We start from the raw sequence: 14,148 nt of genomic DNA on the forward strand, positions 1-14,148 counted from the left end.
GGGTATAAACCCTAATTCTTTAATCCTCAAATCAATCACTAATAATGGAAGAACTAGGCTTAACAACTAATGAATTCATCACTTCTATGTTTATTCTAGTCAATTTCATCATCAATTTCTATTAGAAACACTAGAACCCATTTCGAAAATTTATCATGAAAACCCATTTTCCAAATTCCAATTTCTCAATATTAATGGAGGATTCAAGCTTATTGATTGCTATTCCATCAATTCCATACTTAGAGAAACTAAATGCACCAACAAATCACAATTTAGTAGGCTAAAACTCTAATTAGTGAAGAAACCATCAAGACTTCACTTTGTTTCGCAGCTTCTAATGATTTCTAACATGTATTAAAGCTTATGAAAGATAACCGACAAGAAGAATTTAACCAAAAGTCACCTAAAATTGCCTCAAAAGTTGCTTATAATGAATAATTGAAGTGGTTGAATGGAAAGGGTTTAACTTAGCAATAAACAGAGGAATCTACCTTGTCACCCGCTGTAGCGTCTACGTGTCCGCCACGGCGGGCTCACTGCAGCGATTCATTAACCGCTACCTGCGCCTTTCGCCACAGCGGTTCCAATCAGCTGTGGCAGCTAACCCCAATACCCAATCAGCTGCTGTGGGGGCTGGTCTTCCGCCATAGCGAAACCGCCACATGCGAGCCCGGACACCGGACACTAGAAAATCTTGGCTTTTTGCAATTTCAACCCCGAAATACGATAATCACCCGAGGCCTCACAGATGCTAAACAAACATACACATATACATAAAAACATGATACGAAACTCACTCGCGGGCTCGCAATTCCCAACGGAGGTCTATTTGACCAAGTCAACCCCCAATGGCCTACTGATCAACTTCCAGCCAATAACCCAAAATAGTTCGTGAGCTGCCTTGGAAACCGAACTGAATACCTTGCCTAGTCACAAATGACCATCCGGATCTCTCGGAGTGGACGGAGTTTCGAAAAGATCTGTTTACCCAAAAATCAACCTGTGGGTCAAATATTTTTCTCTTAAAGGCTCAAATTTTCAAAAGTCACACTAAAACTCGCCCGATCATCTCATGAACCATACCATCCATTGCCGCGGATATAAATCGAAACTCATAGGACTCGAGAAAAAGTCAACGGGCATAAATGGGTCAAAAACACTATAACGACCAAACAGGTCGTTACAACATTTGAGATTGGTATTATGCATTGCATTCGTACTCATTTTTCGTGATATATTGATTTGAACTGTGATTGGTACTGATGATGATAAGTGAGAAGGGAACATCCGAGATTATGGATAGATTTGATATAGTAACCATCTCTGGGTTGTGCGCTGAATGGCTAGTGATATGGAAGCCACCTTTGGGTTGTGTGAAGAGTCACTGGTGTTGTGGAAATCATGTCTGGGCTGTGTACGGAGTGACTAGTACATGGACTTCGCGGGTACCTCATGAGTCGTGACTATCGATACGTGGAGGTTATCTGTCCGTAGCATGTGTTTACGGAGACAGACAGTTGGCTAGTGCATATCATTGCATTGCATATGTACTCATTACTTCATTCATATATTACATTGATTTTGCCTTGGTATTCCTATCATGTCTGTTATATTTCATGGACTGTGTTGTTATTATACTTGATGCCTATCCTTCAGTTTCTTTCTTTTATGTATATTATCTAACTGTTGTCGGCATATGATACCTACTGGTACGTGGTGTATGTACTTATACTACCTTGCTGTACTCTTTTTCTACTGCAGAGTTCGTAGCAAGCTCAACTTCTACCCCTCGAGAGTGATCCCGAGGCTAGGCTTTCGAGTGCCCAGGGTGAGCATCTGATGGATGCCCGGAGACTCCTCTATCCCTATGTCTTTATTTTCCCATTATGAGACATATGTTTATTTTCAGACTTGTATTTTCTAGACACATGTACTTAGTTTCTCTTGTACTATTCAAACCAGATACAGGGGTTTTATGTTGTAGGATTCCACATGATTATCTATTTATTATTTGAGACTGCTTTTTCTTCTTATTTACTTTCTTATGTTGTTTTTGGAAGTTGAGTAATGCACGGGTTCGCCTACTAGGTGGGAATAGGTAGGTGCCCGCGCGATCCGTGATTTGGGTCGTGACAAGGAAGAAATGTTATAGCATTATTCAACCATTCTAGATATATATGCAATGTTTTGGGATCTATTACATTTCAATCATTGTCTACTTCTATTCAATGAGTATTTTATTTTCAGTTTCAATCTGAGTCAACGAAATTTATTGAATTAATATTAATCTTTTTCTTATTTAATTAATATCGAAGAATAGTATAAAGAAAAAGGTAAAATTTCTTGTTACACTTGCGTATTTTAAAATCAAAATTCAATGTGTATGAATTTTTTGTGTCTAAAATGAATAACCATGATTATTGTTTTCATTTCATATCATGTCAGCATTCACCAATATAACCTATACCTCTTTTTCTTCTTCATCTTCTATTTGTAGGTGAGCAACTTTTTGCTTTTTTTTTTTAATAACGATAATTTTCATCCTTGTATAATAGCAACTTATATGTTAAAAAAAATAAGTGAGTTTCAAAGGATGCATATGAGAATTGATTTCTAGCTCAAGGACACAAAGTACAATCATTAAAAACCATATTCGGGCACTACATATTGCGAAATTTTTTTAAAAAAAATGATGTGAGTGCATATTCTAAAGGACAATGAATTCTATAGATAGTGCAATAATATCAATTTCGAATATCATAATAGAAATGATTGGTATTCAAGGTTTATTTACCCAAGTTCACAGTGAATCATAGAATTAACTATATTAGAAATTCATATATTTTTTTTAATTTTAATGGTAACATATTATAATCATATCCTAATATTGACCTATGTAATTACTTAAAGTGTAAAAAGATAATATCATTAGACTTCACCCAGAATTCTTCAAATATACAAAGTAACAAGTTGATCATTTGGATTTTCAAAATCCCAAAATATACATTGGATATTGGAATAATATTCCAGAAATTCTTATTTGAATTTCAAATTTTGAAACATTTTTAGAAAATATGTAATTCTTCTTGTACCAAAATGTGCTAATCAATTTATTACCAAATTTGGAACAGGTTATCAAAATCTACGTTAAATCTTTTGATCATACGGTACAACAAATTCCCATTATGCATATGTACTTACTCCAAACTCACCTCTTTTACGTGAAGAAAATCGTTAAAATATTTTTTTAGATCACTGTTGTGTCAGGCCAATTTATGTGCACCTAGATTAATGACACATCATGTTTAATTTAAAGACAACATAGTTATAACACTAATTTAGCAAAACACTACTTATTCCTCCTATATAGATTATAAGTACATTTTGTATTAATATATGGCCCTATGCAAGATTTCACATTATTACGAATGTATTTATGATTTTATTATCGACAAGAAAATCAAGAGAAATAGATTTATTTTTTCATGTTTGACTTCTATAAAATATTTTTGCAATACAAACAATCTGTGAGCCGGCAAGACATCACCCTTGATAAATTTCATATATGGAATAACACCCACGGATTACTAGAATCTTACATGTTCGAAAATATGATCTGAAATTCTAATTAGAATCTTGAACTTTCAAGCACTTTAATAAAATATTTAATTCATCAAATTCAAATTGTCCTAATAAATTTATAAGCAATTTCGGACCAAATTATCTAGATTTACTAAAAATCGTAACCATATGGTATAAACAAGTCTAATTATGCATCTATATATACATTTCGGTGCTCCTATTCCATCTTCACAATTAGGTATTCATTCATATATTTTGCTGCCAAAGAAAGTGCTCTCTCTTTTTTCATTTTCGTTTTTTCTGTGTTACCAGACATGATTAGCAATTCAGATGAAAGCCAAAGAAAAGCAAGAAGAATTACTAGTTTGTCCAAACAAGCAAATGACTTGTCTACCTTATGTGACATACCTATTGCTCTAATAATTTTTAGTCCTGGAGAAACCAACCCTACTATTTGGCCCAATGAAGATGAGGCTAAGGTTATAGTAACTAGGTATTTGAGTCACATAGAGAATGAAAAATTTAAAAATTTAGTTAAACTTGAAACCTACTTTTCTTCTAAATTGGAGGAGAAAGAAAATAATATTAGAAAAACTGAGCAAAGAAACAAGGAGAAGAAAATAGAAATCACGTTCAATCGATTATACGAAGGAAAGGTTAATATATTTGACCTTGATGCTACAGAAATTAACGAATTGTTAAAGTTATCTGCTCTTACACAGGATAAACTTGACGATAGGAGAAAGCGACTCGAACAACAATCTCACACTTCTCAACCTCCATCACTTCTCTCTAATATTGAATAGATAACGGAGATGATGTAGGTCAAAGTAGCGGTCTCCATGTCGGGGGCACATCAAAAAGTTTGGTCATTGGTGGAAGCGGGGCTTGCGCCAATAGAATATCATGATTCCTGAGCATACTAGTATTTATTTTTAGCACATCATTTTTTAGCTCATGTTGTTTTCGTGGTCGGTTAAAGTTATAGTATGTTATAGTAGGAAGAAATGTACTAGCGTTATTCAACCATCCTAGATATATGTGCAATATTTTGGGATCTGTTACATTTCAATCATTGTCTGCTTCTATTCAATGAGTATTTTATTTTCTGTTTCAATCTGAGTCAACAAAATTTATTGAGTTAATGTTAAGCTTTTTCTTATTTAATTAATATCGAAGAATAGTAAAAAAGAAAAAGGTACAATTGCTAGTTACACTAGCAGATTTTAAAATTAAAATTTAATATCTATGAATTTTTATGTCTAAAATGAATAACCATGATTCTTGTTTTAATTTCATATCACGTCAGCATTCATCAATATAACATATACTTCTTTTTCTTCTTCATCTTCTATTTGTAGGTGCGCTACTTTTTGCTTTTTTTTTTTTTTTTGTTAAATCACGATAATTTTCATTCTTGTATAATAGCAACTTATATGTTAAAAAAATAAGTGAATTTCAAAGGATGCATATGAGAATTGATTTGTAGCTCAAGGGCAAAAAGTACAATCATTAAAAACCATATTCTGGCGCTACATATTGCGAATAATTTAAAAAAAATAAAATGACGTGAGTGCATATTCTAAAGGACAATGAATTCTATAGATAGTTCAATAATATCAATTTCAAATATTCAGAATAGAAATGATTGGTATTCAAGGTTTATTTACTCAAGTTCATGGTGAGTCATAGAATTAACTATATTAGAAAATCATAATATTTTTATTTTAACGGTAACATATTGAAATCATATCCTAATACTGACCTATTTAATTACTTAAAGTAAAAGAAGGTAATATCATTAGACTTCACCTAGAAAACTTCAAATACACAAAGGTACAAGTTGATCATTTGGAATTTTCAAAATCGCAGACTATACATTGGATAATGGAATAATGTTTCGAAAATTCATATTTGAATTTCGAATTTTGAAACATTTTTAGAAAATATGTAATTCTTCTTGTACCAAAATGTGCTAATCAATTTATTACCAAATTTGGAACAGGTTACCAAAATCTACGTTAAATCATTTGATCATACGGTACAAAAAATTCACATTATGCATATGTACTTACTCCAAACTCACCTCTTTTACGTGAAAATGACGGTTGTGTCAGACCAATTTACGTACACCTCGATTAGGGACACATCATGTTTAATTTAAAGAAAATACAGTTATAATACTACTTTAGAAAAACACTGCTTATTCCTCCTATATAGTTTATAAGTACAGTTTGTATTAATATATAGCCATATGCAAAATTTCACATTATTATAAATGTATTTATGATTTTATTATCGACAAGGAAATCAAAAGAACTAGATTTATTTTTTCATGTTATGACTTCTTGTCACGATCCATTTTAGGACCGCGCGGGCACCCACCATTTTCACCTCAGTAGACGAACCCTTAACCCCAAACAATTCATAAACAAGTAAAGAACGAGATTCATTATCCTTCAAGATATATTATAATAAGAAATGAAAGTCAAACCAATATATATAAACAAAATAGTGGAAATGTTTACAACAATTTAATCAATACACTAACTCTATTTCCCATGACCTGGTCTAGACTAGTATAAGAGTGACTAAGATTTGAATACTGGATACAACAATAAATCTAAGACTCAGTCTCCATCTCGGAATGAGAATGATGGAGGCCTTAAAGATAGGCACTGTGCATCTTCCGAAAAACTCCAACCAATCAATATCCTGAGAAATTCTACGCCTAAAAAGGGATGTAGCAAGAGTAGTATCAGTACAACAATAGTACTGGTAAGCATCATAGGCCGACAATGGTTTGAAATGCATAACGGTAATAGAATCTACAAGTAAGCATAGTAGGCAAAACTAAGTCAACAACGCACATCACCTACCACTCGCTTCAACAAATAGAAGGTTCTTATTTCATTAAATCATTCTTAGGGATTCATTTACACATTACATTAACACTCACTTTATAGCTACTATAACAACAATAGGCAATGCTCACGAATCACTTGTCAACTATCGTCACATAATCGCTCGTGTTTGAAGGAAAGTTCTCTCGTCATTCTAGTGTTCATTACTCACCCAACCTAGAAATATCATGCACCTTTATATTAAGGTCACCTAACACCACGCTTCCCCAATCCAATATCACTGCCTATAATTATAGCAACTAATCCCAACTAGTGTTTAATCTGATTTAGTACATTACAATTATATCACCACAAGTCATTACTTATGTTATAGCATCTAAACCCAACTGTGTCAAGTCTCAGTATATCCAACTCGAATCCGTATATCACAAGGCATCACAATAAATCACAGGAATATTACAGGAAGTTAATTGATACAATGCAATGCAGTAATGTATGAAGTGTGAATGCAATGTATATGCACCGTACACATGTACTCCGATAATGGAACATCACATCTCGGTAGCACAATCCATAGGGGACCCACGAAGTCCATGTAGCCTCACGATTATGGCAAATACCTCGGTAATCAGTATTAGCTCTTATACCTCGATTCTAGGATAAACATCAGACATCGATCCTCACGTCACTCTCATCCAACTGAGCCCAGCTCATAACAGTGTTTCCTTCTATATCATCAATGTATCAACAGTATATCATGAAGGTTGAGAATGCGTGCAATGTATGAGTTCGATGTCAATAATCAAATCAATATCAACAGTACAACATATGTGCACACCAACAATATCAATAAAAAGGCTACACAATAAGCCATAATAGAATCATAATCCTCGCCTCAAAGCAACACGATTATGGTGCTACAATATCATCATCAAGAGAAATCACTAGTCACCAATATCTAATAATTTCCACATGGCATCGAGCCAACAACAAATAGAACTGGGTAAGTCATAACACAACAGGGTGGCTAGCCCTAAATCACACAACAAGGCCCATCCTAAGATAATATCCAACCCAACTTCATACCCGAAGGTTTACATGCATTCTCCGACCATATCGTCTAAATATATGCTTCGCTAATTGAACTCTCACCATAGGGTAATCATAATCCACAACTATACTAGTGTTACATAATAACCGCTACCTCTTATACATTATTAATCTAAGTATCTAGCCCAATCTCCGAGATCCTACACATGCATTCTCCGTTTCATCTAATACTCATGTATGAAAGTCTAACCGGAGTCTAGTAAGAGATGGAAGCCATAACCTACCTCAGGGACGAACAAGTGTGAGAACATCCATTTGGATTCCATCTTCCATCCTTGTAGCGAACTTGTAGGTCCGGAAGGTCTAAGAATGATGGATGCATTCCAGTAAGTAACAATTGAGGAATTTGGGGGTTATAGGGGTAGAATCGTCATTTCTAAAATAATTTTTCTAGATTCTTGATTATAGCTATTTCACCTATTTTATAAACAAGGTTTACCTAAGTCAAACTTACCTCACTAATTCACATAAGACATTATTAGCGTCTAACAAATTAACCTATTTAGGAAATAGAATGATTTAGGCTTAGAACTTGCTATTTTGTCTAGGTTTGCAATAAAAGAGCTATCTTGAAGTTACTAATTGTTCTAGGTTAGCCATTACCACATCTATCCAAAGGTCTCATAAGATAAGAGAAGGAACCCTCTTTTAATGCTCTACTATAATCATAAATTGTGCAAGAAGAAAGAGGGAATTAAAGGAAGATGAAATGAGGGATTTTAAGAGTTTACCTTCCTAACATTTAAGTCTCTAGGGCTGGAATTTTCTCTTAGTGGCGGCTGCAGATTTGGGAACTGAATATTAGGTCAAGTCAATAAGCTTTAAATAGGGATACAACTGCCCGTCAACTGCTGTGGCAGTCTATCATTCACTACAGCGGCACTGCTTCAGCGGTAGCCACACTGTTGGGGTGGTCCTTTAATGATTCTACACCTCTGCTTCAGTAGAGCTTCCTGCCACTGTTGCGCCAGCACTGGGGCGGCAGGACTGTCGCCACGATGGTATGACTGGGCCCTGTCATGACCCAATTTTACTAAGTCATGTGGGCACCTACCTTTCCCACCTCGGTAGGCGAACCCTTAACTCGACATTCATAATAATGGGAAAAAAATGGCGGAAGAGTAAAATAGCAAAGGTCTCACTCTTTTATAATATAAATAAGAAAGTAGGAAAGTAAATGAAATCCGCCCCCGTATCTGATCTGGCCATACAAGAGCACCTAACTAAATACTACAAGTCTGGATCATAATAATACATAAGAAGTCTCAAAATTCATGTCTCAGAATAAAAATAAAGACATAATGATAGAAAGAGTCATCGGGCAGCGAACGTCCTCATGCTCACTCTGAAGGACTCGAATCAGCCATCCTCGAATATCAGTCACGAGGAGTAGAAGTCGATCTCACCTGGTACTATACATTCATAAAGAATGCGGCAAGTGCAGGTCAGTATAAAACAACAAGTACTGGTATTTATCGTAGGCCGACTAAGATTCCCTAACATATATCAAGGCAATAAAGTAAGATAAACAGGTAAATCAATAGGATATAAGTCAAACACGAGCAAGTCACCAAGTACATGTCATCACCTATGTTATAGCATCTAAACCCAAATGTGCCAAGTCTCAATATATCAATCTAAATTCGTATATCACAAGTACATCACAAGAATATCACAATAAAAGCCATAGTACAATGCAATGCATATGCACCGTACATATGTACTCCGATGATGGAACATCACATCTCGACAGCACAACCTATGGGGGACCTGTGAAGTCCATGTACCTCACGGTTTCGGCAACAACCTCAGCAATTGCCACACTCATACCTCAATTTCGGGATAAATATCAGACGTCGGTCCTCACGTCACTCTCATCCAACTGAGCCCAGCTCGTAACAGTATTTCCTCAAGTATCATCAATGTATCAACAGTATATCATGAAGGATGAGAATGCGTGCAATGTATGAGTTCAATGTCAATAATCAAATTAATATCACAGGTGCCACGCATAGGCACACCAACAATATCATGAAAAGGCTACACAATAAGCCGTAACAGAACACTATCCTCGTATCAAACGTCTACAAGTAAGATACTAAAATTTCATTATCAAGATATATCAATAGTCTCCAATATCTACTATCGCCACGTGGCATCAAGCCAACAACAATAGAACAACATAAGTCATAACACAACGGGGTGGCTAACCCCAATCACACAATAGGGCCCAACCTAAGACAATATCTAACCCAACTTCATACTCAAAGAATTACATACTTTCTCTGACAATATCGTCTAAATATATGCTTCACTAAACGAAGTCTCACCATAGGATAAACCGTAACCTACCTGGAAGGCCGAACAGTAAAGTCTCCAATAATCAAACATTAGTCTTCCTTTTCCTTTGAGCCTCGAGATAATGAATGTCTAAACAAATCCGAATGATGGAATTAGAATCAAGAAGAACATCATTCAAACCCTACTTCTATTCAAGATCCAAATTCCCAACCTATGGAATAGGATTTATGAACTAGAAAGGTGAAATTAGGAATCTAAAGATCTCAACATGAAATTAAAGCTCTATGTGATCAATCCCCATCAATATCAAGCTAGCAGAACCAACAATTTATTGAAATTTGAATTCTAGGCAAAACCCCCAAATTTGGGTATAAACCCTAACTCCCAATTCAATAATTAGACCTTAATTGAGAAGTAAACATGTTACTATAGCTTATATTCATCAAATCCTTGCTAAATAAAGCTAACCAAACCACTAATTTCAGATTTATAGCCAAGAAATTTAGGAAGAAACCCATTAAAACCCACTATTAATACCCAACTTATTGTTGAACTAAGCATGAACCATGAATTTCTATGGTGATTTATGATCAAGGAATGAAGTATAAGGTTGGGGAAACTCACCACAAAGCTTAGCCTTTTCAAGAACTCCAAAACCCTCTCCAATAGCCTTTAGACAAAATGGGAAAAATTTTAGAGACTTAGGGGTTTTTATCACTTAAACAATTCAGTTACTGCCCGACAGGCGCTTCGGCGCTTAGCTTGACCGCTCCAGTGGTTGCGCTTCGGCGCTCAGGTACTGCTTCAGCGGTCCTTTGCAAATGGTCTAGACCGCTTCAGCGGTCGGTCTACCACTTCCGCGGCACCCCTTTAGTCGTACTAGTGTCGCGGAAGCGGACACCAGTAAACCAGAAACAACCCAAGTTTTATGAACTTCACCCCAAGTCCCAACTGACACTCGATACCGTCTACTCACAAATAAAATATGCAACTATACATAAAAATGCACTATGAATGCACTCGCGGTCTCGAAATTCCCATCGAGGGTATCGTTGACCGAGTCAACCCCCAATACCTCAAAACTAACCATCTAAACCAAGTCCAAAAGTGCACCCGAGTGCTTTTGAAACCGAATCAACTATGCACACGAGTTCTAACAGACCATCCGGACCTCTCGAAATTGATGGATTACCAAAAAAAATTCGTTTACCCAAAAGTTAACTTGAGTCAACCATTTCTCGCTTTTAAGCCAAATTTCCCCAAAACTTACCCAGGTCAACTTCGACGACCTCTAGAAGCATACCAACGATCCCGCGGGTCAAATATGAGCTAATAAAGCTCGAAAAAGGATCAAAAGGGTCGGAAATACAATAACGACCAAACGGTCATTACAGGCCCGATGGCCCAATCCGATATTTTTCACACCATTCGCATGACTCGTCCGATCAAGTTAGCGAATTTTAAGACTTCAACGAACTAAAAGGGTTTTAAGGGGGTTAAGGCTGTGAATTTTTCGGAAGTCACAGTAACGATGAAATGAGTAGTTACACTTCTATAAAATATTTTTGCAAGATGAACAATTTGTGAGCCGCCAAGACATCACCCTTGATAAATTTCATATATGCAATAACACCCACAGATCACTAGGATTTTACATTTTCAAAAATATGGTCTCAAATTCTAATTAGCCACCTGGATTTTCAAGCACTTTAAGAAAATACTTAATTTAACAAATTCAAATTGTCCTAACAAATTTATAACCAAATTAGCACCAAATTATCTAGATTTACTCAAAATCATTACCAGATGGTATAAACAAGTCTAATTATGCATCTATATATACATTTTAGTACTCCTATTCCATCTTCACAATTAGGTATTCATTCATATATTTTTCTCCCAAAGAAAGTGCTCGCTCTTCTTTCTTTTTTTTTCATTTTTTCTGTGTTACCAGACATGACTAGCAATTCAGATGAAAGCCAAAGAAAAGCAATTAGAATAACTAGTTTGTCCAAACAAGCAAATGACTTGTCTACCTTATGTGACATACCTATTGCTCTAATAATTTTTAGTCCTGGAGAAATTAGCCCTACTATTTGGCCAAATGAGGATGCGGCTAAGGTTATAGTAACCAGGTATTTGAGTAACACAGAGACTGAAAAGTTTAAAAAGTTAGTTAAACTTGAAACCTACCTTTCTTCTAAATTGGAGGAGAAAGAAAATAATATTAGAAAACCCGAGAAAAGAAACAAAGAGAAGAAAATAGAAATCACGTTCAATCGATTATACGAGGGAAAGGTTAATATATTTGACCTTGATGATACAGAAATTAGTGAATTGTTAAACTTATCTGCTCTTGCACAGGATAAACTTGAAGAGAGGAAAAAGCAACTCGAGCAACCATCTCACACTTCTCAACCTCCATCACTTCTCTCTCATTTTGAGTAGATAACGGAGAATGATGTAGGTCAAAGTAGTGGTCTCCATGTTGGGGCGCATCAAAATGTTTTGTCATTGGTTGAAGCGGGGCTTCGACCAATAGAAGATCATGATTATTGAGGATACTAATATTTATTTTGTAGCACATTATTTTCTTGGTCATGTTGTTTTAGTGATATGTTAAAGTTATATTATGTTATAGTAGGAAGAAATGTACGAGCCTTATTCGACCATCCTAGATATATGTTTAATGTTTTGGGATCTGTTACATTTCAATCATTGTATACTTGTAATCATTGAGTACTTTATTTTAAGTTTAAATCTGAGTCAACGAAATTTATTTAATTAATATTAAGCTTTTTGTTATTTAATTAATATCGAAGAATTGTACAAAGAAAAAGGTACAATTGCTAGCTACACTTGCGGATTTTAAAATCAAAATTCAATATCTATGAATTTTTGTGTCTAAAATGAATAACCATGATTTTTGTTTTAATTTCATATCACGTCAGCATTCATCAATATAACATATAACTCTTTTTCTTCTTCATCTTCTATTTGTTGGTGCGCTACTTTGTGCTTTTTTTTTTTTTTTATCACAATAATTTTAATCCTTGTATAATAGAAACTTATATGTTAAAAAAATAAGTGAGTTCAAAGGATGCATATGATAATTGATTTGTAGCTCAAGGACAAAAAGTACAATCAGTAAAAACCATATTCGGATGCTACATATTGCGAATAATTTTTAAAAAAATCGTGTGAGCGCATATTCTAAAGGACAATGAATTCTATAGATAGTGCAATAATATCAATTTGAAGTATTCAGAATAGAAATGGGTGGTATTCAAGGTTTATTTACCCAAGTTCACAGTGAATCATAGAATTAACTATATTAGAAAATTGTAATTATTTTATTTTTAATGGTAGAATATTGAAATCATATCCTAATATTGGCCTATGTAATTACTTAAAGTATAGAAAGGTAATATCATTAGATTTCCCCATGAATACTTCAAATATACAAAGTCACAAGTTGATCATTTGGATTTTGAAAATCCTAAAATATACATTGGATATTGGAATAATGGTTCGGAAATTCTTATTCGAATTTTGAATTTTCAAGTATTTTGAGAAAATACTTAATTCTTCTTGTACCAAAATGGGCTAATCAAGTTATTACCAAATTTGGAACAAGTTATCAAAATCTACTTTATATCATTTGCTTATATGATACAAAAAATTCCCGATATGCATATGTACTTACTCCATGTTCTACGTGAAGATAACCGTTAAATATTTTTTTATATGATTGTTGTGTCAGGCCAATTTACGTGCACCTCAATTAGTTCACCAGGTAACCGCTGCCATACATCATCATAGGTATTCAGTAACTCTGACCACCAAAGTTTAAGCAGATAGTAAGAAATCGTCTATTGTTTTTTTTTTTTTTTTGTGTCTCATGGACTTAAACTTAAAAAATCATGGTTCTCCTCCGGTGACTAAGAAAATAAATTAGCAATAAATTTTCTCAAATAAAAAATACTTAAAATTAAACAAAGTTAAAAGTTAAGATGAAACCTAAAGAAAATATTTTATGAAACTAAAAATGGTGAAAATTCATGTAGGTGGGTTGAATGGCCCCCTCAAATTGTGGTAATTGGCCACTAAAGTGAACTATGTTTGTTTTGTCTACTACAAGTTATCATACTTTACCTAGTTCACCAGAATGGTCATCTTAGCCGAAATTTTGCGTTTTTCGGAAAGTACTAATGATGCAGCATGTTTAATTTAAAGAAAATATAGCTATAATACTAATTTAGAAAAACACTGCTTATTCCTCCTACAGAGC

General features: G+C 34.5%; 2 protein-coding genes across 2 annotated transcripts; both read left to right on the forward strand.

Moving 5' to 3' along the window:
* The first annotated feature begins 3,896 nt into the window (after nucleotides 1–3,896).
* Nucleotides 3,897–4,388, forward strand: LOC132639334 (agamous-like MADS-box protein AGL80). Its single transcript, XM_060355787.1, has one exon. The coding sequence runs from the start codon at nucleotides 3,897–3,899 to the stop codon at nucleotides 4,386–4,388; it is 492 nt and encodes a 163-aa protein (XP_060211770.1).
* A 7,425-nt stretch (nucleotides 4,389–11,813) lies between these two features.
* On the forward strand, nucleotides 11,814–12,305 carry LOC132639335 (agamous-like MADS-box protein AGL80). The gene has a single exon (XM_060355788.1). The coding sequence runs from the start codon at nucleotides 11,814–11,816 to the stop codon at nucleotides 12,303–12,305; it is 492 nt and encodes a 163-aa protein (XP_060211771.1).
* Nucleotides 12,306–14,148: the final 1,843 nt, after the last annotated feature.

Source organism: Lycium barbarum, chromosome 5, assembly GCF_019175385.1.
Source record: "Lycium barbarum isolate Lr01 chromosome 5, ASM1917538v2, whole genome shotgun sequence".
NCBI lineage: Eukaryota > Viridiplantae > Streptophyta > Magnoliopsida > Solanales > Solanaceae > Lycium > Lycium barbarum.